This window comes from Podarcis vaucheri (assembly GCF_965113315.1).
Source record: "Podarcis vaucheri genome assembly, chromosome: 1".
NCBI classification, from domain to species: domain Eukaryota; kingdom Metazoa; phylum Chordata; class Lepidosauria; order Squamata; family Lacertidae; genus Podarcis; species Podarcis vaucheri.
In genome coordinates, this window is record NC_138759.1 from 69,042,408 (window position 1) to 69,066,923 (window position 24,516).

The window sequence follows — 24,516 nt, forward strand, 5'->3', positions numbered from 1 at the left end:
AGACAAAGGCTATGGCAACATCCAAAGAAGGAAGGGGGGACAGCAGTTGCTACATATGCAGTAAAACCACGGTCAAATCCACCAAAATTTCTTATTAAACAGAATAAAAAGTAATTTTCAAATAAAATGTGCAAATTAGATATCAGAGTACCCACTGCGATTGACCACTAGCCCATCCAGTTCTTTCTTCCTAATCTTCCTAGCTGCTAGGTCATAGAGGGCCATTCAACACATTCCTCTGATGGGGATATAAATTGCCCTTCCCTGTGAGTGTTTGCATAATAAAATAATAAAAGTAGGAGACAAACTGGAAATACTCTTACTATACAACTAAGAACAGCTTTGGACCTGCCAGAGAAGTGGGGAGAGGAAGCACAGAGGATGTGTTTCTTTGCGCTCTTCGGATGAGAAACACAAGTATATATGTAATGAGGAAGTCCAAGTCACATTGCTTCCTCTTGTGTTTCTTCTCTAGAACTTCTGGAATACTTCAAAGTACAATAATCAGTATTGGGGCATGGAAGCCTCACGTAGGAGAGTATTCCAGCATTACAATGCTGCCACCCAAAACTTTCACATTTAACTGAGGGCAAAGGCAAGGAGTTCACAAAGCTCCCAGGGACTGTCCGCTAGGATTCTAAAGAGAAGCAATGGGAACTAAACTGCCACAAGTCCACAGCTGAAGAGAAGTGGTGTCAGTAATCGGGGTAGGTAGACTATGTTGCAACACCATCATCCCCCAGAAAATTAGTAACTCATTCCCTCTTATCTATGGATACAGATGAGTTTATCCTAAATATGGTTTAAACTGAAACAAATAATGTGGTTAGTGCAGCTAGAATGATGCAACCTCTATACACAGATGTCTGAACTGCTGCAGAGGTCTCTGGGGTTCTGTCACTTTACATCTGGAGAGACACCAGCAAGATCTGAAGTGGGGTGAAGTTGTGCTCAGTACAGGTTGCCTCCAATCCTGCTTGCACTGGTCTCTTTGTGAAGCAAAAGCATGCCAGAGAAGTCCTAGCAACAATGCAGGGGCTTCTCAGGAAAAAAACCTGTGCAATTTGCCATTGTTTGACGCTTGTCCGGAACACCCCTTGAGCTGTATGCCCCTGGGCCCTGTACTAAATTTGGGGCACGAGACAGTCGCAATGGTAATGGAAGCAATAAGAGTTCCTTGTGGCTATAGAAACAGAAACCACAATCACATATTGATGTAAGCAAATCATTTACTATCATAACACCACCGCTTAGTCAATTTTTAAAAAATGCATTGTCACCTGTTATACCTATTGACTCCGGAATACCAGGCAGCAGCTATTGTTGCGTTGATGACTACATCTACTGGAATAAGATCTGCAACTGCACTGTTTGAGGCTCGCATCGTTCGAAGGATTCCTTTTCCTGCCTTAAAACAAAAGGTACAAGATAAAAAAGCCATTTCAAGCCACTTTAGCTTTTCAGAAAAATATATCTGTCTACATTTTAACTTTTACTTACAGCAATAAAAAGGCCACTAGGTCCATTAAAGTTATCAATCCATCCCTGTTTGGAAACAAAGCATAAGGAAGATTTACTGGCTTAATTGCTATGAAAATAAACTGGGAATCATTTTGCAACTGAATAAATTTCACAATATTTCCATTTTTTATTTACAATCCAATTTTATATTTATATATACTGCCATATGCATACACAGTATATAAACATTTTTTCTTTTCTACAAACAATGTTTTTGGAGAAGGAAAATCAATGAGGTAAGAAGAGGAAGACATTAACTGTTTCAGTCATATTAAGAAAGCATTTTCAAAACAATTCACAAATATCTTAATTCCATAGCATAACTATGCAGTTTTCACAAAACATTTTTTTCATTCAACAAGTAAAATATTTAACAATAAACTACTTTAGAAATGTATGAATAGTCAATATGCTAAGAATAAGCCCATTGGCTCATTGCTTGCTGATTTATCATTAGGCAAGAACCATTTCTTCTGAGATAATTAAAATGTTTCCATAAGAAACTCAAGGAGTAGCAACTGTAATATGGGAAGTGATACTAAGTGTAAGGGTATTATTTGGAAGAAAGTCTTATTCAGGCATAGGCAAACTCGGCCCTCCAGAAGTTTTGAGACTACAATTACCATCATCCCGGACCACTGGTCCTGTTAGCTAGGGCTGGTGGGAGTTGTAGTTCCAAAACATCTGGAGGGCCGAGTTTGCCTATGCCTGGTCTTGTTGATCATGTAACATTGTGATTGTATGTTATTCCTCTTATTACAGGCACAAGGTGTGCAGTACTGATAAACCATAAGCCCCAAGTAGTGCTTCCTTATGGCCCACATCCATTTATCATTTAGCTTCCTTTACACAAGATTTTAAAAGAGATGGCTTAGACTGATCCGGAGTCAATGTATTATCTGCTTTTCACACAGCCCTGGCCTGTGTCTTAGTAATAAAGACTGAATCAATAGTAAATAATGACTAAGAAATTTTGCTATAAAAAGGTTAAGGTTGACTTACTGGGAAAGGCTCCTTCCAGCTGGCACCCACAATTGATGGCCTTATAATGGCTACATTTAGTTTTGCACCTTCCAGTTGCACAATGTATTCTGCTAAGGCTTTTGTATATGTATAAGTATTAGGCCTGTCTCCTATTAGTTTTGGTGTAATATCATTCACTAGGCTGTCATCCATCCACCTAAAGAAATAAACATATTTATTCATTCATATCCTATCAGTCAACTCAAAAGCACCAAAGATGGCTAATAAAATCTGTTCTTCATGAAAAAAAAAAAGTTATATATATATATTTTAAAATATATAACTTAAAAAGTTTAAAAGAAGTTTGGAAAAGCTTTTCTAGTCTGTGGTGGGTTAGAGTCAAAAGTCTCTCACTCAGCCTGTTGCAGGTCCAGCTGAACAGGGTGGGCACCGGCATCATGCTGGAGGGGAATTCATGAAACTCAAAGCAGTCATGTTTCCCCTGGGCAACCTTGGATTACTCATAATTGTAGCTCATTTTTAAACAAAGAATGACATCTTAACAAAACTTGACAACTCATTTGTTACTGAAATTCTGAATGGTCACGATTTAGGTGTCATTTGTGTTAACACATTTGTGTTATTTGTGCATTAACTGCACAAAGAAGGAAATGTACCAGACTGAGATGTTACTTCAGTGTTGACTATAAGAACAGTTAAAGATCCCACAAAAGTTCATGCTCTTTTGTTTTCATTTTCCTTTAATACACTTTTGGTTGACTACTTCATTGCTGTAGTCATTATTTACACTTGAAACAGAATACCTAAAGTGATGCAATTTTTACTCACTGAAATTCCATTAGGAAAATATGCTCCTTTTTATAGTTCAATACAATTTTTAAAAGAATATTTCCTAATTTATCTTCCATCTGAAACAATTATATTGAACAGCAGATTAAAGAAACTGGTTTCTAGTTTAAGACGTATTTTGATGCCTTAACCCCATTCTGTTTTTCAGTAGCAAACCCTGAGTCATAAGGTAGACTTTCCTTTTTTTAGCCAATGTATTTCAGAGAGAAGGCATTTCCAAATAAGCCCTACTTTTCTAATTGCTAAAAATCACCTTAGCATATGGCCAAGATCAGAACCAGCAATGTTCAATCCATTCTCATTTTGTATCAGCTATAAAACAACTTTCCAACATTTTTCAGTTTTGAAAGCATGAAATAAAAGGGGAGGGAAGCATTAGACACATACTCTAAGGAATCTATTAATTTCTTAGGATCAACAGGGGGTGGATAGACCACTTCCTCAATGTGTTTTCGGTTGCAGTATGCAAATGCTGTTGAAACATGGATAAACACATCTAGATTCTTCATTTTCTGGGCCAAGAAGAGAAGTTGTTGTGTCGCAATTACATTGAGCTGAACAGCATCTCTGTTGAGAGAGAGAGGGGGAAAAAACAAGTGTACTAAAGAGTACTTTCAGGTATCCAAACTCAACACGTATGCACAAGATTCCTTTGTGATTTGCTGTCTCCTAGCTGTTCAGGAAACATAGCCTGGTCAAATCCAGCTGCTACTAGTGTATCTGCTGAAAACCAACAGGAACTTTTGTGTCAACAGATGGAAAAGGCAAGTGTTTCCAGTAGCATGCAGCTCACCTCTAATCTTCTTAGCACACTTCTATCCAAATCCCCCATTCTCCTCTTACAAAATATAAGAAGCTTTATGTTTTCTTAGGTTGGGAGGGTACTCAATAATGTGGTTCCAAAACTTCCCTCACAGCAGCACAGACTAACATTTCTTACAAATTGAGCATTAGGCTTTTCTTATCAACTAAATGATGCCAAAATCAAGTATATGATATTCTTCAAATGACGCAGGTCACATATTTGCTGTAAATAAAAAGAAGGTGACACTGGGACAATGAACAGATATCTAGTCCAAGCGTCACATGTCACATAAACTGAACCCCACTATTTGCAGGTCCTTGTTTAAAGGCAATCATTACACACAATAATGCACAAACAGGAGATGTTTGTGTTGAAATTCTTGGCTGGGTGCTATAAGAAAGGATGAAGGCAATGAGTGAGAAAACAGGACTAGAGACATAAAGCTGTGAAGTAAGCAGAAGATTCAGCACGTTATCTCTCTCCTCAGATTACAGACACCACAGTAAGAGGATGGAATTCATTTCAATCTGAAGAGAGAGAAAAATCACTAACTTAATTCTAGAGAGACTACTGCAGTCAAGTTGTGACAAGAAAAAAATAAGTCTATCTAGGAAGCATCAAAACCCTTAGGCAATACTTAAGTAATTCCAAGATAAAAAAACAATAAAACTTTGATTAGATGCAAACTTCTGAACTTGTGCGTTATGCATGCAATAATAAAACTGAGCCACAGGCTCCGCCTTTAATATCTATCACTCATTGAAAGAATCAGCTAATCAAGTAATCCAAGAGTCGGAACACCTGAATTACCTCAGCCAGATTAAATATGCAACAATTTGCTTTACACCCAGCTAGTAAAAAGTATTGGAGCTACAACACTCTATACTGTACACTAGGTAAAGGTAAAGGTACCCCTGCCCGTACGGGCCAGTCGTGTCCGACTCTAGGGTTGAGCGCCCATCTCGCTTAAGAGGCCGGGGGCCAGCGCTGTCTGGAGACACTTCCGGGTCACGTGGCCAGCGTGACGAAGCTGCTCTGGCGAGCCAGCACCAGCGCAGCACACGGAAACGCCGTTTACCTTCCCGCTAGAAAGCGGTACCTATTTATCTACTTGCACTTAGGGGTGCTTTCAAACTGCTAGGTGGGCAGGAGCTGGGACCGAAAGACGGGAGCTCACCCCGCTGCGGGGATTCGAACCGCCGACCATACGATTGGCAAGCGCTAGGTGCTGAGGTTTTACCCACAGCGCCACCCATGTCCCATACTGTACACTAGACTGCACCCAAAAACACAATGCAAAAGAAAATGCCTACCATAATGGGAATGTGTATGAAGCAACAGAGAATGAGACATACCACTTTTGAATTTTGTTTCTAAACTGGTACCGCTACATTTCACACAACTGTCAAATGAAAAGTTGGGCTAATACCTTTTACTCTTCCCTTTTCTAAAGTTTAAAGTGCATAGAATGAATGCATATGTTCTTATTGTGAGCCGAAAGCATTTAGGCAACCAGGGATAAAGCATTTACTTCTTTTATAAAGGTTACAAGATTGCTAAGGTAGCTTTAAAAAGGGAACTAGAACATGTTAAATTAATAGTTCAGACTCACCTTAGAATTTCATTGAATCTTACAGTAGCAGCGCAGTGGAATACAATGTTAGTGCAGTTTATGAGGTTCTCCTTGTCTTCCTCACTAAGGGCCATGTCTACTTCTGTAAGGTCACTGGCAACTGCTATAATTTTTTCATTAAATTCCGGCTGTTCATCTCTCAATCTGTCAAAGAGCTGTCAAAAGAAAACAGGACCAAATATAGCTAAGAGTGAATATACAAGGTCAAAAGAAAGTGTAATGACCGCAAGGCAATAATACATACATATTCCTCGCTCAACTGTTGCAGTATTTTCTTTCCTCAAAAGCAGCTTTTGAGGGGCAACTTTCTCAAATATATGCAACTAACTCCATATTCAAAGCAAAGCCTTTTACATTATGCATATTAAAAGGCTTTATATTTCTTTTTAAAAATGAAAGTCTTTTGAATGTTACAACAAACTGTTTTCATCCATTTCAACAGCTAAATATATCTCTACACCAAATGGAAGCAATGGACAACGCTGATGGGTATGGTTTTCTTTGAGAAATAATTTCTTCCATCTACAAAGAATCTGAATAGGAATAAAATAAGTTCTTCAGTTTAATCTTTATATATTCCTGAAGAGCTTTCTTGCTGGGATTATTACCGAGTTTCACTGCCTACTTCAAAACCTATGCAGACTAGCATAGCTAAGTTCTGTTTACATGCAAAAACAGTGTTAACTATGGAGTTAGTATTTCGCTTACATGTTGAAATCCATGCTCTAAACCATGGGTGGTAGCCTTTTTGGGGTCCAGGTTCAACCTTGATTATAACTCCTGGGACCACATGCCAACAGTGAGTATGCTCCCTGCACTCTGTCCCTCCTCTCCAAACACTCACTTACATGAATGCCTATGCACACACAGGTGCTCCATTCATCAAGTGGTTTGTACTATTGATACAAATGGTCTGGATGTAGACTCACTGTACTAAGAAAATGCAGCTTCAAATCTACAAATTATCACATACTAGAGTCCCGCCACATAACATGTGGCTCCCATGTGGCCCATGGAATGAAAAGTTCCCCATTCCTTTACTACCACATGTATTCTCACTATTATTCAAAACTTTGTTAAAATATTTTTTTTAATGTCAGGTTCAACATAGCCATTTTATGAATGATACCTTGCAGCTGATCATTTCCTCCACGCGTTCTTGAGAATTCTTCCCTGCTTTGTGTCTAACCAACACATAAACCGTTTTCACCTTCGGACAGGACCTTAGTAGCTTTTCCAGAAGAACTTTTCCCATGAAGCCAGTAGCTCCAGTGAGGAGGACATTCTTGCCTTCATAGTATTCTGGGATGGATACCATCATGATCTTAAGAGAATTTAAGAGTAAGTTAGAGTTTGCATCGGTACTGGCCCTTAATCACATTTTATCTGCTAAATTCTTGCCCAATTACATTTGAAATTCCATTTTTACAGAAACATAGTATTCAGCCTAGTATAAATAGTATGACCTGTAGTTGCTGCTAACCATTTTCCTTAGACAAACAACACTCAGATACAAAACTGTGCAATATAAAATACTGAGTTACACCCATTGAGACTACTAAGCTGGGCCTCTCTGGTTGACCCTACATCAGGAACCAGAGGGATAAGCTTTTCAGAGAAAGCTACCTTGACTTTCCCAGCTTCCAACCTCTTAGCAAGCAGCCTATATTTCACTTCTAGGACCTCTCAACTGCATTTCCCCACCACAACTACATTTCCTACATGCACCACGGTGACTGATTCCTCCCCAGCACCATCCACCAATCTACACAATGTGAGACATTTGCAACTTTCACACCAGGCAGGCAAGTCAGCATGCCCACCACACACCAAGCTATCTATGTTCTAAATGACTGATTCTTCTACTGACAGGATAATTCCATCTTCAGAGATGTATTCTTGGCATAACAAAGTATCTATGCACCCCTCAAATGCATAGGTCCTTTTTAAGGGATCACTTTTGTCCTCCTCAGGATGAGGTCTTCCTCATTCCCCTAACACCAGGGGAGCTGTCAGCTTGGGAGTGGGACACAACTTTTACATCCCCAACTGCCTTGTCCACCAACCTCTCTCTACTTCTCCCAGTCACCATCTTGTGTCCTGAAGACCAGGAGCTCATTGTACTAAACACATACCCACAACTTCTGTTCAGCAAACAGGCTGTCATACATGTGACATTATGTGCAATACTCTGGAAAGTCCCCATGTCTCTGCTGGCATAACTATTTTTTTAGTTTGTTGAATTTCTGTACCTGGGAACTAACAAGTGAACAAAGTAACAGTGATATCAATAAACTATTGGGAAGATGGTGTCACATTTTTGCCTGCTACAAATGATAATAGCCATAGACCATTAAAACATGCAGTATCCCTGGTGTCTAAGATATATGTGGGTTATACATTCCAAATTGGGAAAAATGCATATTTCCTTTTTTTTAGAAAAGAAAAACGAGTCAATTATCCAAAAATAATTGTTATAGCCAGTGCTTTTTTTCTTCTTAAAAAAAATGTTTAGGGGCATGCATACCCCTTCATCCCCCCCAGAAATAAAGCACTAGTTATATCTTTCACTATACTGAATCAAGGGCAACAATGAACCAGAAACTCAGTGCTTCATATAATTTGAAGAAAATATTTTAATATAAAAAGTGCTTTGCAGTATTGCCAATACAATCCAGTACTCAACTAGACTAAAGATTTGTGAATCTGTGGGGGTGTGAACAGAGTACTAATTGTCCGACCAGGACTCAAGAATGAAGTATATGCATTACAAGATGTGCTACAGTTAACACATTTTCAGCTGAATAAGAGGTTTTGGTTACTTTCCCCACACCCCACACAAATAATATCTTGAAGACTTTGATCCAAATGCAAAAGCTACACAGTTGGCACATGGCTATTCTAACAAAGAAAGGCCTTGAGAAAACCGTAAATTTATTAGTTTAACACTGAACCCCCTGTTTGCTGGAGCTTCAGACTGTTGCTCCATATCACAATAGTGCTTATAGTTCTCAGTGTAAACTATATCTCAATCTACATATGTTAACTTCTATGTTAACCAATTAATCATCTCATCATAATACTATTTACACTACTGATTTTGTTAAGCGAAGATCAGATTGCTGACATATATGCATAATACTGACATTTCACATATCAATCAGTTATTGAAAAAATATTACACTATATGCATGACAGTTGAGGCCCTTAAAAATATGTCATAAGAAGCCCGATTTTAGGATTTAAAGCTGGAAATACTATGAAATACAAACACTTATGGGGGAAATTTTCCACAAATGAACAGTTTTCACAAATGAAGCCCAAGAGCAGGCTCATTTAGTCAAAAAGGCATGCAGAAGTGCTTATTTTGTTACTGGATCTAGAATTAAGCATGCACATACATGGGATTCATGGGGGGGGGGGAATGTTACACACAAAGCATTCAGATGGGCCTTAATTTATTAACTATGGCGCAATAACTATCAATTCAACCAAATGGAGGATAATCATAGTAAGTGCATATTTTGTTTGCATTTATTTAAATAGTGGCATTCACAGAGCATATGGAGGAGGGAGAATACTTTCCTCCCATACCACAGCCCCCCAAATTAAGTGTCACCCCCCCCAAGCTACTATTTGCCCTAGGAGGAAAGTAGCTATTGGTGTCAAAAATAGCTTCCCTCTATGGGCAAAAAGCAGCTGTTGGAGTTAAAACTTTCAGCTGGGACAGCAGGATGGGGAGAATGGATTAAGCCCCCTCTGCCCGGGCCATGGCCCTATTGTGGATCAGTGGTCCCTTGACTGCTATTTACAGAACAAAATGAAAAAAGACAAATACAAAATATGTAAGTTGGCCCTCAGAATGGATAATATATAGATTATGAAAGTTCCACTATGGTCCTAACATATTGCTTAGCACCTTTCCCTATGAGAGAAACTACTGTTCTTGTTGATTGCAACGAAACACTGCCCTGAGATAATAAGGTCTCAAAAGCAGATGTTATGATCAACATAGCAACAGTTACATGCAACACCTCCACCAAGTTATAGGCAGAGAGGCATGCCGAGTTATCACCAACACATGAGACTACTTCAGAATGAAGCTATAACCATGGAAACTTGAGATATACAGGGAACTAAAAATCCAATCAGCCCAGGCTAGGCTACTATCCCTCCCTAAAAGCACCTAGGAGCACACAGATCTCCCCCATGATGTCTCTACTGGGCTTCACAGCAGTTTTAGAAACTGATATATAAGCTAGATGCCAAATGGCACCTTAAAACTAGGTTACAGTTGCCACAATGGAATGTCTATTTGCCAGTGGGTTGGACTATAAGACCCTCGGGGTCCTTTCCAACACTACAATTTTTTTTTAATTGGGTTTTATAAACAAGAATCATGTTATACGAACAAATATCTATGAATCTATGATCCCAACTACATTGCTTGACTGTAGCTTGCTCTTGCAATAATTCACTTGTCCCACACACAGTGGAAACTGTATTAACTATGAACTAAGGCAGAGGTTTTTATACTTTGGTCGCCAACCTGGTGCCCAGAAATTTCTATGTCATCAAAATTAGACTGATAGCAGTAGCGAAACATGCCTGGCTAATTTCTAACAGTGCTTCATAGCAAATGTCTGCAGCCCTAGGGCACTCCTTCTCTAGGTCTAAGTAAAAATGGCCCTTAAGCACAGGCAGCTCTTCCCTTATCTCAAGACATGGGTTGCAGCATTATGCACACATACAATCCTGAATGAGTATTCAAGAGCTGAAAATCAGCTCTGTTCTACACAATTATTTCAATAGCTCAAATCATTTGTATCTCCCTAGTCCTTCAGTCCCAAGCAACTTACCCTTCCACAATGAGAAACCTTATTTATCCTGAACTAAATAATATAGCTCCTCTCACTTTGGCCTCCAACTCCCTGCTCTGTGTCCTAACACTTTTTTGCCACAAGAGTCACCAATGCTTTGTTCATCATACTAGTAAAAGCAAGCAGCAGAAGTAGAAATAAATGGCATGGGGTTAGTTGCCAAACTGGAAAGACAGGAAAGATATCTTTGACAGAGTGCAGGGTACATTTGTCTCAACTCATGGCTAAATGAGGATGCCGAAGTCAAGGAGAGCTACAGGAGTGTGCCTAAGGTTTGCTGAAAAACTGGCACCTTTAATGTACTGTATTTTTCGCCCTATAGGACGCACTTTTTCCCCTCCAAAAATGAAGGGGAAATGTGTGTGCATCCTATGGGGCGAATGCAGGCTTTCGCTGAAGCCTGGAGAGCGAGAGGGGTCGGTGCGCACTGACCCCCTCGCTCTCCAGGCTTCGCGGACCTCTCCGCAAGCAGCAGGAGCGCACCCGCTGCTTGCGGAGAGTTGCCTGCATGCCGAAGCCTGCGCGCGCTGAGATCAGCGCGTCCAGGCTTCGCGGACCTCTCCGCACGCAGCGGGAGCCAGCGCTGGGCTCCCACGGCTTGCAGAGAGCTGCCTGTTTGGGGGCTGGGGTCGGGGGAAGCTCGGGCCTCCCCCGCCCCAGCCCCGCGCCTGGGGGAAAAAAAATAATTCCCCCCCCTTTATTCCCCCCCCAAAAAAACTAGGTGCGTCTTATGGGACGGTGCGTCCTATAGGGCGAAAAATACGGTATGTGTATTCCACTTGAACTGCTCACTAACATTTAGAAATGTATAGAAAACCAGGGATTTCATTGGAACGTGCTCCAATATGCCAGCCAATAAACGTTTCCTTTCATTGCTAATATAGCATGTATAACCAGTTCATTTACTCACAGATATTCCTGCTATGTGAACATCCACAACAGGTTGCTACATAGTAGCAACTAGTCATTGATTGTGGAATATTGAATTTTGCAATTCAATCTACACTGCAAATGAGAAATAAAGGATAAGCAGGAATGCTGCGCATGCTAGTTTCTTCAATGCTTTGGGTAAGTGTTAGATCAAGAAACATTATGGAAAGCCAAAGAAAAAAATTAAGCTAGTTAAAATTTGACTTTGCATATCTTTGTCACTATTTTCCCCCCCACAAAAGATAAAAAGACCCTCAATGTGAGATTCCTAAATGTTATTTGTCCACAATTTCTTGCAGAAGTGTCCACTCTTAAATGAAACAAACATTTATAAATTCAGTATTCAGGAGCATAACAATGCATTCTGAGGTACTGCCCTTTTGACAGAAATGTTTGATCAACAGTCTGATGGAAGAAACATTTTTAAAAAATCCAAACAGGGACTAATAGCTCCAGCACTGTGGCCAACATTTCCTCTTAATAAAAGATTCTTGTGTCTAACGCTGTGTGAGCATCATTGTGGAGCATACAATAGTTGCTCTTGTTAGCCCCCATATACTGCAACATCTCTGCTTTGTTGGAAGTACAAGCTTTATTAAATCACATTCTTTTCAGAACTCAAGCTTTACAAATGGGAGAAGATATAGCAGACACAAGAGATAACAATTGTAGATAAAATGTGGACATATACCTAAGCTAAGCTTTTCTGGTTAAATAATATCGATAGGAGCTAGAACTTTGAGCTTTGCAGAAGGGCAACATAGCAAGATACAAAGAAAACACTAAATATATGGAGTTAATTTTTAATTTTGTACTATGCTTGCATCAGAGCCTTGCAGACATTTGAAATAATATAGCAAAAAAAACGGTATTTATTTAAAACTATATTAACTTAAAACCAAATATTTTATATAGTTGAACCTTAAAATATAATCTAATATTCAGAAGCACAGAAAACAGGTTCAAGATTATCTACATCAGGAAACAAAAACAAAAGAAGATGCTCCACATACTATGATTATTTAAATCAATCCAAGCTGGGTGAAACATCCAGACAGACAACAAGAGCACTGCTCAGTCAAAGCTTACCAATTACAGTAAACACTTTTTAGGTTTGTTTTCAAAACCAAGTATTCTATAGTAAAAGCATCCTCTTTACAGAGAATGAATGTTTTAAGGTTCAGCAGTTATCATTCCCATCATTTCTAAAGTGAAGAGACTAGTGCAAAACCTTATATAACCAAAATGTAAGCATCCATACATAAGAGGAAGTTATGGGGATGCTTGGTGGCCAATAAATGCTGGCTGACTGGTTGGAGGATGGAGAAGCGAAGGGAAGTATGGATGAGTGCAGGAATGGAGTATCATGGGAAAGGACATGACAAAGTACCATGGACACTTAATAGAGCCCCACAGTAGCATTTTGTTGGAAGTCCCACTTATTCTATATAGTGAGTAACTTAGATTTTTGACTGCTTCTGTTCAGAGACTGAGCTACCTGCCACAAATTTAATCTAGTCTGGCTCTGTTTTTGTCTACTGTTAAATAATGGATGCAAACTCGCCAACTGGAAATAAATGTGAGCATGACAAAAGAACGATTAGCGTAGACAGATAGTGCACTCCTGGTTCTACAGCTGTGTCCGGAATTAATTCCAGATTGCAACAGCAGCCAAGGTACCATTGAAAAGGCCACAAAACTTTCCACTTAACACCTGCAACTGTCATTCATGTTAAATTATTGTGCACTGGGCTGTATTGAAAAACAGAAGTATCAGTATGCATACAGCACATCCAAAAGCATTTCCAGTATCATCGCCGACATCTTTCAGGTACAATTTAAGGTACCATTTTGGGTCCAAAATAATATGGGTTGAATTATCAGAGAAAGTATTTGTTCATCCAATGTGTCTCATCACAATGTCCAAGTTCAAACAAAGACACCCACCTGTATGTCTTATTTGGCTGGCAAGGGTGTATACAAAGTGATGCACTTTGAAGCACCTATAAGAATGGACTGTTATTTTTCTCGAGTGTCAGAACTCAAAAATATTTATGAATCAAGACCAATTTGGCCTGGATTTTAAAACTGAAGACTAAGTTGGGTGAGATTGTGCTAACACTGGAAACTTTTCATCAGTTTTATCCTACCTGTTTTATATGGTTTTAATATTAGCTTTCCTTTTCCTGGCCTCTGATATAAAGCAGGCTGCACATTTAAAATTGTTGCTTCCTAGTGATTTTCTTGAAGCCTGGAACAAGCTTAGCCATCTCCCAGGGAAGACCAGTTCAGGTTGGGACAAACTGCTTCTTGTTCTGAACTAGAAAATAGAAGTATTATATAATATAGTTATTTGCAATAATACATAATTTGCTGTTCTTAAAATTAGAGGAAATCTGTTCAAGTATCAACTTTTGTTATAGTCTTGGCTACCTCACAGAAACTAGAGCCCTTAAAAGAAGAAAAAAAGAATTAACATATTTCAACGTTTGGCACTTTAAGTTTTCTTCCATAGTGTGGAGAACTCCAAGGAATATAAATATTCCACCTGACGAAATGGAACTGATGGCACTGTTGCAACAGTATGGAACATGTTCACCACACCAAAAATATCCTTTATTTATCTAAGGATCATGAAACATAGGATCATGAAAAGAACAAGACAACTAAGTTGAAGATATTATCTAAGCTTAGTGCAAAGTAGTTATATTAAAAGATTCATCAGGACCACATGGGGCTAAAGTTTGTTTTTCAGCAGAATCCCAAAGCAGGACCTCTATAAAAAAGGGATTGCCTCACTGACCTTCAAGCACTGGAAACTGTAAAGAAGGTATGTGCCAATTTGGCAGAGCTGACTTGAACACCAGAGATATGTGCCAAAGGCGAGTTCAACCCCTCATCAGAAACTCCCTGTTTTTTACTTTAGGTAAGACCACACTTCAAGATAAATCATGGATTTATCCCACAATATCAAAGTCAAAGGTCTGCTTTAGAAAAGTACACAGATTGGTGGATCTGAACAGGTCAGGGACGAGTCAAAGCCGTATACTTCTGATCACTTAATATCTTAACATTTTAAATTATGTATTTGCATTGTTCATATAATGGGATGCATGCTTTTGCAGCACTAATTGTCATTTAGAAAATACCAAACATTAAAAATGAAAGTATCTCAAGATTACAAGCATTTCATTCTAACTGAACAGAGTATATTATTCAATGCTATACATCACCCTGAAGAGGAGCATTAAATCCGTAGAGAGATGCAGTTAAAAGGCTTGGCTCTTGATTCTCACTCAAACTGGATGTGAAATCAGAATGGTCACATATGCACACATAAGTGAGTACGGTAATAAATACTTCTCTCAGAAAGTGTTGAGTGCCTTTGGTACTTAAGAGAATGGTAATATAGATTCAACTAAGTTGCTGTGCTTGCAAAAGCCAGTATTTTTGCGGGGAGAACCCTGAGAACAAGCATAGGTTGTGTGTGTGTGAGAGAGAGAGAGAGCGCGCGAGAGAGAGCGCAAGGAGATAATTCCATCTAGGAAGCAGAAATACTTGCATTGGCAGAACCATACTGCAATGTTGAATCGCACCCTATTGTTTTTCTAGTGGGGGGAAACAATCATTACACTCTGATTTAAACAACTAGTGACCAGTGCCTACCATCCCTTTTAGGGGCAAAATGTGCAAACATGTTGTGGCAGCACAGCTCCAGAATTTCCTGTCTGGCTTTCAGTTCATTTCTGGCATTGAATTTGCCCCATTTACCTAAGTGTAAGATCTTTATTGGGACATTTACTATCTATTCTCCTGAACCTCTCAGTGGCATTTGATACCATTGGCGATGCTTTACTTATGGATTGTCTCCAAAAGATGGAAACTGGGGGAACAATGTTGAAGTGGCTCCATTCAAACCTGAGAGGATGTAGAAGGTGGTGCTAGGTAATTATGAGGTTCTGCAAGATTGTTTAATATCTGCATGCAACTGATGGCTGGGGTGCAGAGCTCTCAGTATGCTGCTGATACCTAACTATCTCTCATTTCCATCTGATCCTAGGAAGGGAGCTGAAAGGTTGAACTAATGCTTGGTAGCTGTGAGGCACTGGAACAAGCTGAAGCTTAAGTCAGACAAAACATAAGTTCTGTTAGTGGATGGACTTTGGTTTGGAGTGTGTTTTGGATGGGGTTAGACTCTACCTGAAAGACTATGTTTGTAATTGGAGGATATTCCTTGATCTCAAGTTGCCTGCAGACAGGAAAGGTGCAGGCAGACAGGGGCTTTTTTGTTGTAGCACTCATCCTGTGGAATGCCTTAACAAGGGTCAAACTATCACTATATTGTTTTAGGTGACTAGTAAAAACATGTCTGTTTTAAAAGGCTTTTACCAGACTGTTGGTGGCTTTAGGTTTTCATATGAGAGGTTGGCTTTGATGTCAGTATTTGTGATTTAAAGGGTATAGTTATGTAATTTATTATTATGCTTCAGGTTGTAAACCAGCTTGAGTTCCTTTCCAAATTAGGCAGAGTAACGTTTTGAAAACAAACATAAACAAAATACAAGGCTGGGAGCTTGCCATACAATACCACTTGGAAAATACTGATCAACCCTTCCCCAGTCAATTGAGAGGCGGTGGGAACTACCTGTGCAACTTTTAATTTAAAAAAGGAGAAAATTTCATGATTTTGTACCCCTTTGCTTCCTTAGTTAGCCACTAATACCAAGTGTTTAATCCAAATTCCTAGCCACTTGATAAGAGTAGTAAAGCCACTGCATCTTCCATAGCCACACTTCTCATGCTAGCAAGGGTGAAAGGGGGAGGGAAGGAAAAAGTAGTAATAATAATAATAATAATAATATAATATTAGTTGTATCTCGCCCTCCCTGGCTGAGGCTGGGCTCAGAGCGGCTAACATCATAAAAGTACTCCTTCACTGTGCCAGCTCCTGGGCTGACACAGTAAAGAGCCCTGGATCAAGCCTGCTGCACCAACAGCGACCCAGCAACAGTCCACCAGCACTAGAAACATCAGGTTTTGGTGAGTGCTGCTAGTGGTAACATGTACCTGCCCTTCGTTGGCAGGGCTTCCCCGCCAACAGCAAAGCTCCCTATCAGCAGAGGCTGGCTCAGCAGGGCAAAGCTGGGCACTTTTGCTCCGTCCAAAATCCTTCCAATACAATGCATCAGGGGACTTGGTCATTCTATGCACTGGCTAATAGTGTAAAGGATTTTTTTTACCAGGAAGCATTTTCATATGTAATTATCTTTGCTGAAACTGTGAATTAAATACACCATAATTGGTTTCAGTAATATCAATACCCCAGTATGTAGTTGTTCACTGCATGGATATTTCAGACACTGTCTTCTCAATTAACTACACATTGTGGCAAGAAACCAATTCATTCTCCACTCACCAGAAAGCAGAGCCATTGTAAACATCCAACAGAACTAGTAAGGCAAAATGGTCTAATGGTGACAGTGTTGTTTGTTTTTACAAATTTGTTTCTGAATTTTAAACTTCACTATCTCATGTCAATTGCATCTCAGGTGGAAAATACAAGAGTGCACAAGCTTGTATCAACGGACTATACACATAAGCAGCAGCTACTATATTAAGAAGAATAAAGAACGGAAATGATAGTGGCAAGAGCGGTAAAAAAGTTTCAGGGCTTAACATGAAAGGTACATAATCTCCCCCCCCCCCCAAGTTCTCTTTAAAGTTGTGAAAGAAGGCCTTCTATTTACAAATTCAGACTTGTAAAAAGTTAATCTTTAAGACAGAAACTACCTTAATGACAAATATTTGAGTATTCCTCATTTTTTCCCTAAAAAAAGCTTCCAATATACCTTTATCCAAATCCAGAAATATGGACTATTCAGATATAGTGATTACAAGTCACAGTCACTTTTGCCATTTAATTATCAGCAATGTGTCTCACATAGATTTTTATTTACTTTTTCACACCTCACATATCTTAAGTTTCAAAGTCCAATTTCTGTTTACATTTGAAGTAAAGAACCAAGCCCAAATAAATATTTTCAAGTTGGCTTTATAGCCAGCTATGGATTGCCCTGACAACTCCAGTAAATAAGCATTGTGAAAACACAGATGGAAGAACTGATCCCAATAGCGGCTGGCTTGTATGATGCCATAGGGATCCTGCTTGTCTCCTATACAGTGGTGCCTCAGGTTACAGACACTTCAGGTTGCAGACTCCACTAACCCAGAAATAGTACCTCGGGTTAAGAACTTTACCTCAGGATGAGAACAGAAATGGTGCCGCAGCAGCAGCGGGAGGCCCCATTAGCTAAAGTGGTGCTTCAGGTTAAGAACAGTTTCAGGTTAAGAATGGACCTCCGGAACGAATTAAGTTCTTAACCCGAGGTACCACTGTACTGTTTAAATACAGTGGTGCCTCGCAAGACGAAAAGAATCCGTTCCACGAGTCTCTTCGTCTTTCGGTTTTTTCGTCTTGCGAAGCAAGCCCATTAGCGTCTTAGCGGATTAGCGCTATTAGCGGATCAGCTGATAAGTGGTTTAGCAGCTTAGCGGATCAGCTGATAAGCGGCTTAGCGGCTTGGGAAAAGGGGGGGAGGAAAAAAACCCGCAGGAACTCGCAAGACATTTTCGTCTTGCGAAGCAAGCCCATAGGAAATTCGTTTTGTGAAGCACCACCAAAACGGAAAACCCTTTCGTCTAGCGGGTTTTCCGTCTTGCGAGGCATTTGTCTTGCGGGGAACCACTGTATCCATGTGAAACTGCTGGGTGATGTTGCCTATAAGTTTGAGGTTTGGTGTCAAAGCTAATTACAGTACTCAAGTTTCTTTCAGATTTTCCCATCTGATCCTAAGGAAGTATTAGACGTTCTAAATAGGTGTCTTGGATCACTGAGGGACTGATTAGTGAGTGAACAAAATAGTAATGCAGACAGATGAAAGTGCTGTTGACTGGAATTCTGAAACTGACTTTTAGATGCAGGCTATTTAAGGCTTTACTTAAAGGATGGACTGCTCCCATGTGAATCTACTGTTAGACATAGATCTTCCTCTATGTTCATCTACTATTTAAAGTATATTGGAGGAGGGATTACCTTTCAAGAGGCCACCAAGTCTAGAAGTCACTTCTGAGGAAAAATCAGATCCATCCTTTCAGGCATACCAACAGCTAGTAAATGTGCCCTTGGAGTGCTTTGGTAGCTCTATTTTTGAAGGGATCTCCCTCTTTGGCTTGATATTTTCTTTGTTTTCCTTGCTAGGATTTGTTTTGCTTACAGCTACTGGTTTTAATCAAATAGCTGTTGATTTTAATAGAGAGAATAGTTGTTTTAATATATAACTGATTGTTGGCTGTCTCATGGATGCTTTTTTATTCAGAATGTAAAATAGAAATTTAAAGTGCTGTTACAACCACCATAAAACTAGATATAGTCTAAAATGTTCACCAAGGACATGAATGAAGGACTGCTAAACAATGCCATTTTTAAAGTGATTTTTCATTCCATGTGTCTGAAATTGATATATAATAAGGGATTTTGGATGGACCTAACACTTCCAAAGGTATCTGATCTGTTAAGTAGAATGTGCAGGAAGCAATGTAATGAACTGTGTAGGCTCTACTCAAAGAGTAAATGAGTTAGAAGAAACATTCCTGTAAATGTTGTTTACCTGAAACTTGCTCTTTGAATGACCGTATTGGCCTGAATATAAGCCTCACTTCTTTTTTCCCAAGTTCTGACTGTGAAAAGTTAAAGTGCGGCTTAAATTCGTGACCTTATAAAAATTGGCTTTTACAATATCACAGCTAAAACAGACATACAGTAAAACGGAACGGGTATGAGAGCCTGCAAGTTTTAAAGGAGCTGCTTATATTCAGGCCAATATGGTAAAGCTTTACAAAGTCCTTTGAAACCTTGTAAACATTATCATTTGCAAGCATTAAAAATTCAATTGTGCAGGAAATCTCACTAGGGGCTATAATATGAAATGAAATGAAAGTCACACTTGCCCCTAGAATGACCAGCAAACTGAAAATACAGAAACAATACAGTCATACCTCGGGTTAAATACACTTTGAGTTGCGCTCTGCAGCAACCCGGAAATAACAGAGCACGTTACTTCCGGGTTTCGCCGCTTGCGCAGACGCTCAAAATGACATCACGCGCATGTGCAGAAGTGGCGAAAAGCGACGCGTGCATGCGCAGAAGTGCCGTCGCTAGATACGTTTACCTCTAGATGCGAACGGGGCTCCAGAACGGATCCCGTTCGTATCTAGAGGTACCACTGTACACTCTTTCCAAAACCTCATTTTAAGCTAATTTCTTCAATGCTCAATTGACTTTCTTCCATTTTCACCTCATTTTCCATTATTTTGAAGTTTCCTACATTGCAGGGAAAGTAGAAACTGCCTTCTCTTTGGAATATCCTTTTAAATAATAAAAAGCTTTGAACACATACTTTGGATCAACATACCCAATTTATTTAGTCTTTACTTCAGACTTTTTACTACTTCTGCAGCTGTTTTCAGAATTTATTCTACTTTGTCAACATCCTTCTTGAACTGTGACATCCAGATGTCTCACTAGTGCTTAACAAAGCTCCATCTATACTTTTTATGGCTGCAATACCACACATATTTTCCTGGGGGTAAATGTACTGAACTCATTGGGACTTCAGACTAGAAATTTGTAAGACTGAAGAGAGAGCTGTGGCTCTTTTACATACACAAAACTTTTTAATTTTCTAACATCAAACTAGTAATCTTGGGTGTATTAAGGAAGTTTGCTTCGCTGTGGGTTAAACCACAGAGCCCAGGACTTGCCGATCAGAAGGTCGGTGGTTTGAATCCCCGCGACGGGGTGAGCTCCCATCGCTCGGTCCCAGCTCCTGCCAACCTAGCAGTTCAAAAGCACATCAAAGTACAAGTAGATAAATAGGTACTGCTCCGGCGGAAAGGTAAACGGCGTTTCCGTATGCTACTCTGGTTCGCCAGAAGCGGCTTAGTCATGCTGGCCACATGACCCGGAAGCTGTACGCCGGCTCCCTCGGCCAATAAAGCGAGATGAGCGCCGCAACCCCAGAGTTGGCCACGACTGGACCTAACGATCATGGGTCCCTTTACCTTTTACTAGGTTTTGCAACTGCAATTTCCTTAAGTTTTACTGCAAGCAGTTCTTTTTGACAGACGCACATTTCCTAACTTTGGGTGCTGCAAGAGATACACCCTTCCTTGGCATGCCAAATTTTTTCTTGCCAAAGCCAGTATTCACTATTACATAGGCATGACAGGGAAGTCACACTATGGCACAGATTCGCTTACACTGGAATAATGGCTGCCAAGACCAGAGCTTTATTACAAGGGCCATATTCTTTATCCCCAACATGGAGCCCCACCCAAGGGAACAACATCTTAAGGAAACAGCCAGAAGGCGTTAAAAATACCAGGGCGGGTTGAGATTCATTCTCCACCTTCCACAAACATTTGGCCATGCCCAAGAACGCTTGGTTCCTCATTATGAAAATTGTGCTTGAAAGACCTACAGTTGGGGGGGGGGGGTATACAGTTGCAAACTAAAGATTTCCTCAGTCTTCGTCCATCTCGCCCAACATGTGCTCATGACAACCCTATTACACAACCGCAGGAGAACAAGACCCGCGACCTAGAAACCGTTTTCGGCCGCTTCTGGATGGAAAGGGGTGAGGAAAGCGAAGGAGGGAGGCAACCTGCGTTAAGCTGTTCCCAAGGCTCGGTATTGCAACGAGCGACCTCAAACTTGCGGGGCGCTGCTCACAGCCGCCGGTGCACCTCCACCTCCAGGGCCTCAGACCCAGGCGGCGGCGGCAGCAGCAGCAGCACATCTTTTCCCTTGGCTCCACAACTCCGCTCCGCCCGCCGTTTCCTGGCTCTCTCGGGCCTCCGCATTCTCCAAATTCTTAAGAAAGGGTACAGTAACAATGCCCTCAAATAAATAAATAAAATAAACTCGTGCTCCAGTTAATACTCAGGCCCCTTTCCACTTGGGGGTGCGGGGAACGGAACAGGCCGCCCCCACAACGAGAGCGTCGTTTCCCACCCGGCCGCCCTCCCTCAACTCTTCCCAAGCCGCACCAGGAGTGTATCCGCCGCCCAGACGCCCCACCCCACCGGCTTTGCTTTTCGAGTCTCTCTCCTCCATCCGGCAAGGCTCCCCTCAGAGGAAGCCGCGGCACCCCAGGGGCCTCCTCGCCTCATCTCCCCTTCCCCCGCCCTCCGTGGAGCGGAACTGCCCCCTCCCGCCTCGCCTCGCCCCCCTCCCTCGCCCACAGAGCCCCTCGCTCGCGACCTTCCCGCGGCCAACGGCCACCCGCCCAACCCACCGCCGCCGTCCCTCACCGGCACTCGGGTCCTGCCGCGCGCACAACGGGCGGTTGCGCCTCCTCCCTCAGAGCCGGCTCGCGCTCACCACCTCCCTCTCTCCCTCAAGCCCCGCCCGCTCCGACGCCTCCCTGAACGAATCCGCTTACTTGCTGCTGCAGGTCGTGGTGATGCTGCTGCTGCCGCCCGCGGCTGTGGTGGCGTTGGTGCTGCCGCGCCGCTATGTGCCCAACAAGCGGCCCTGGAGGAAGGAGAAAAAAGAAGACGCGGGGGCGGAGAGATTAGCCCGCTGCGATTGGCGCTCGCACGACGTTACGGCCGGCAGCGCTCCACTCTGCCCTACGCCCGGCCGTCCCTGGTTGGTCGAGGGCCGCGGAGGCCCGCCTCCCGCCGTCCGCTTCGCGTCCATTCAGAGCGCGGGCGGGTTGGCTGCCTCTCAGTTGCGGAGGGAGCTTGGCCAATAGAGGGAGAGGAGAGGAGCAGAGAGGGTCGACTCTGCTGCTGCGTCTCGCCTGGCCTCGCCATTACCTTGGAGGCAGCAGCTCCAGGCGGCCGCCTGTAGAATGAGCATTGTCATAATTAAGAAGCTGTGTACCGGCTGCGCCTTCGGCTCGGCATTGCTTATCACGGCCTTTTCCCGCTAGGCACGCATAGGTTCCCCGTGGTTGCGTCCGACTCGGGAAAGGGAAGTTGCCGCTGCTCGTCTACATCTCCGGATTTCCATCTAGTGACCCATATTCTTACTATTTCCAAAAGCTAGTCCACCGACTCCTTTGAGTTATCATTCTAAGTACCCCCCCTATTGCAACTTAATTTTTTCTTCAGTAACTTGGCGTTGAACGTTCGCACCTAGTCATCACGTACATGGACACAGTGGGGTTTTTTTAGAGTCCTGCGCAGATGTAACTATGGACATAGGAGCCAACTCCTAGGGGCCAAGGTCCCTTTGCCCCACATTCAAATAAAACATTTGAGGGGGCTGCCACCCCAAAGTTGATGGACATCGCCAGGGCTTTTTTTCTTTAAAAAATGTTTAGGAGTACTCATTTTCCTATTCCTATTGAAATACTGTCCCTCAATGAGGCCAAACGTGGATTCACAAAATGTTTAGAAAAAAAGCACTGGCCGTTGCCATTCAAATAGTGTGCATGCTGTGGAAATGTTCGGGGTGGCAGGAGAGGATATCTTGTTTATTAATATATTTCCTAACTTGCGTTAGCAAGTTCCTTTACTTAGCAGAGTGCACCAGTGGCGTAGCGTGGGGGGGGGGCGGCTGCACCAGGCGCAACATCTGGGGGTTAGGGTTAGGGGGCGCAAATCCACGGGTTAGGGGGCGCAAATTACTTGCCTTGCCCCGGGTGCTGACAACCCACGCTACGCCACTGGAGTGCATTCCTTTTCTACACAGCAGAAAACTTGTTGCAAACTTGTGTGAGTTTCTTAAGGCAATATGCAATTCAATCTGGCTTGTCCAGATTGAAATGTGTTTTAATATTTTCCTGGTAAGACCCCCTTGAATCCCTTCTAAAAGAATAAAGGCACCACAGTCTTATTCATAAGTAACAAAAAGAAAGTTTACTCACGATCAGGCAGAGCACAGTGTGATCCCTGAAAGCAGGCTTTAGGCTTAAAGTTTCAAACATATACAAACAGGTTTACCCCTTAAGGGAGATTTACCTAGTGACTGCAGGCTAGCAGTCCAGCAGTTCGCAGGACGAAAGGAAGATATAAAAGAAAAAGAGTAGCAGCATGCCTTGGCCTTTTACCATGTCTGGAAAGGTCACGCCCACCCACTTGTCACATGCAACGAAGGATGTTCCAGCCCAGGAGGAACAGAAAGTTTTGACTGGCTGCACCAAACATTCCTTTGCATGTCTACTTTAGGAAAACAAGGAATGTTGTATTTGATGGCTCCCAATGGATTACATCCCACACATGCGCCACATCATGCGATTGATTATGCGCTTAACTGCCCTCCCCTCAAATATTCTATTGAAGTTGGCATCCCTGACTATGGAAGTCTACAGTAGTTTTTTCCAGCACAGTGCAATAGATTATTTACCTTTAAGAAGTGTCTGTTGAGGGTCTGTTGAGGGTAGGAAGCATATCATTTATTGGCACATAGATTGTCTTTGTGGCTTTAAAGAAGCTTTGTGCATCATGGGGGTGAGCTAAGTGCTGGATCTCATGAGCTTTTTTAATCCATCAGGTATGCAGTGTATCTTAGTTCTGTGTTTCTTCTTCAAACCTCAGTGTTAGCATTGGCTAAGATATTTGTCACATAATACTCGTTTTGCATTTGTAATAATGCAATAATTTAGTGTGGCAACATCAGTACATTGAAACTCCCTGCCAACTGAGATCAAGCGGGAGCCTTCACTGCACCCTTTTTGGTACCTGCTAAAAACATGCCTGTTTAGACAAACCTACCCAGATGCTTAGAAAGTTCAGGTAATTTTAATCTGTTTTAGTATTTTAACCTTTTTTCTTTTAAAGTATTGTTGTGAATTTTTCTCAATTACAGTCAAACCTCTGTTGACAAATGTAATCAGTTCCGGAAG

The 24,516-nt window shown here is 41.5% G+C and overlaps 1 protein-coding gene across 7 annotated transcripts in view; it reads right to left on the minus strand.

The window, feature by feature from the left end:
• Positions 1-23,687, minus strand: part of FAR1 (fatty acyl-CoA reductase 1) — a 36,907-nt gene extending 13,220 nt beyond the window's left edge. The window contains exons 1-9 of one of the 7 annotated variants that reach the window (XM_082194178.1): positions 23,539-23,687; positions 22,105-22,196; positions 13,753-13,922; positions 6,922-7,116; positions 5,772-5,947; positions 3,742-3,921; positions 2,524-2,701; positions 1,501-1,545; positions 1,290-1,408 (exon numbers count right to left, since the gene is read on the minus strand). In XM_082194178.1, the coding sequence (XP_082050304.1) occupies positions 1,290-1,408; positions 1,501-1,545; positions 2,524-2,701; positions 3,742-3,921; positions 5,772-5,947; positions 6,922-7,113 (890 nt within the window). In that variant the 5' untranslated portion in view covers positions 7,114-7,116; positions 13,753-13,922; positions 22,105-22,196; positions 23,539-23,687. Of the gene's footprint in view, positions 1-1,280; positions 1,409-1,500; positions 1,546-2,523; positions 2,702-3,741; positions 3,922-5,771; positions 5,948-6,921; positions 7,117-13,752; positions 13,923-21,973; positions 22,077-22,104; positions 22,197-23,538 lie in introns of those variants that run through there. The other 6 variants (XM_082194176.1, XM_082194177.1, XM_082194172.1 and 3 more) reach the window with 6 other exon arrangements.
• Between the last annotated feature and the right edge of the window lie 829 nt (positions 23,688-24,516).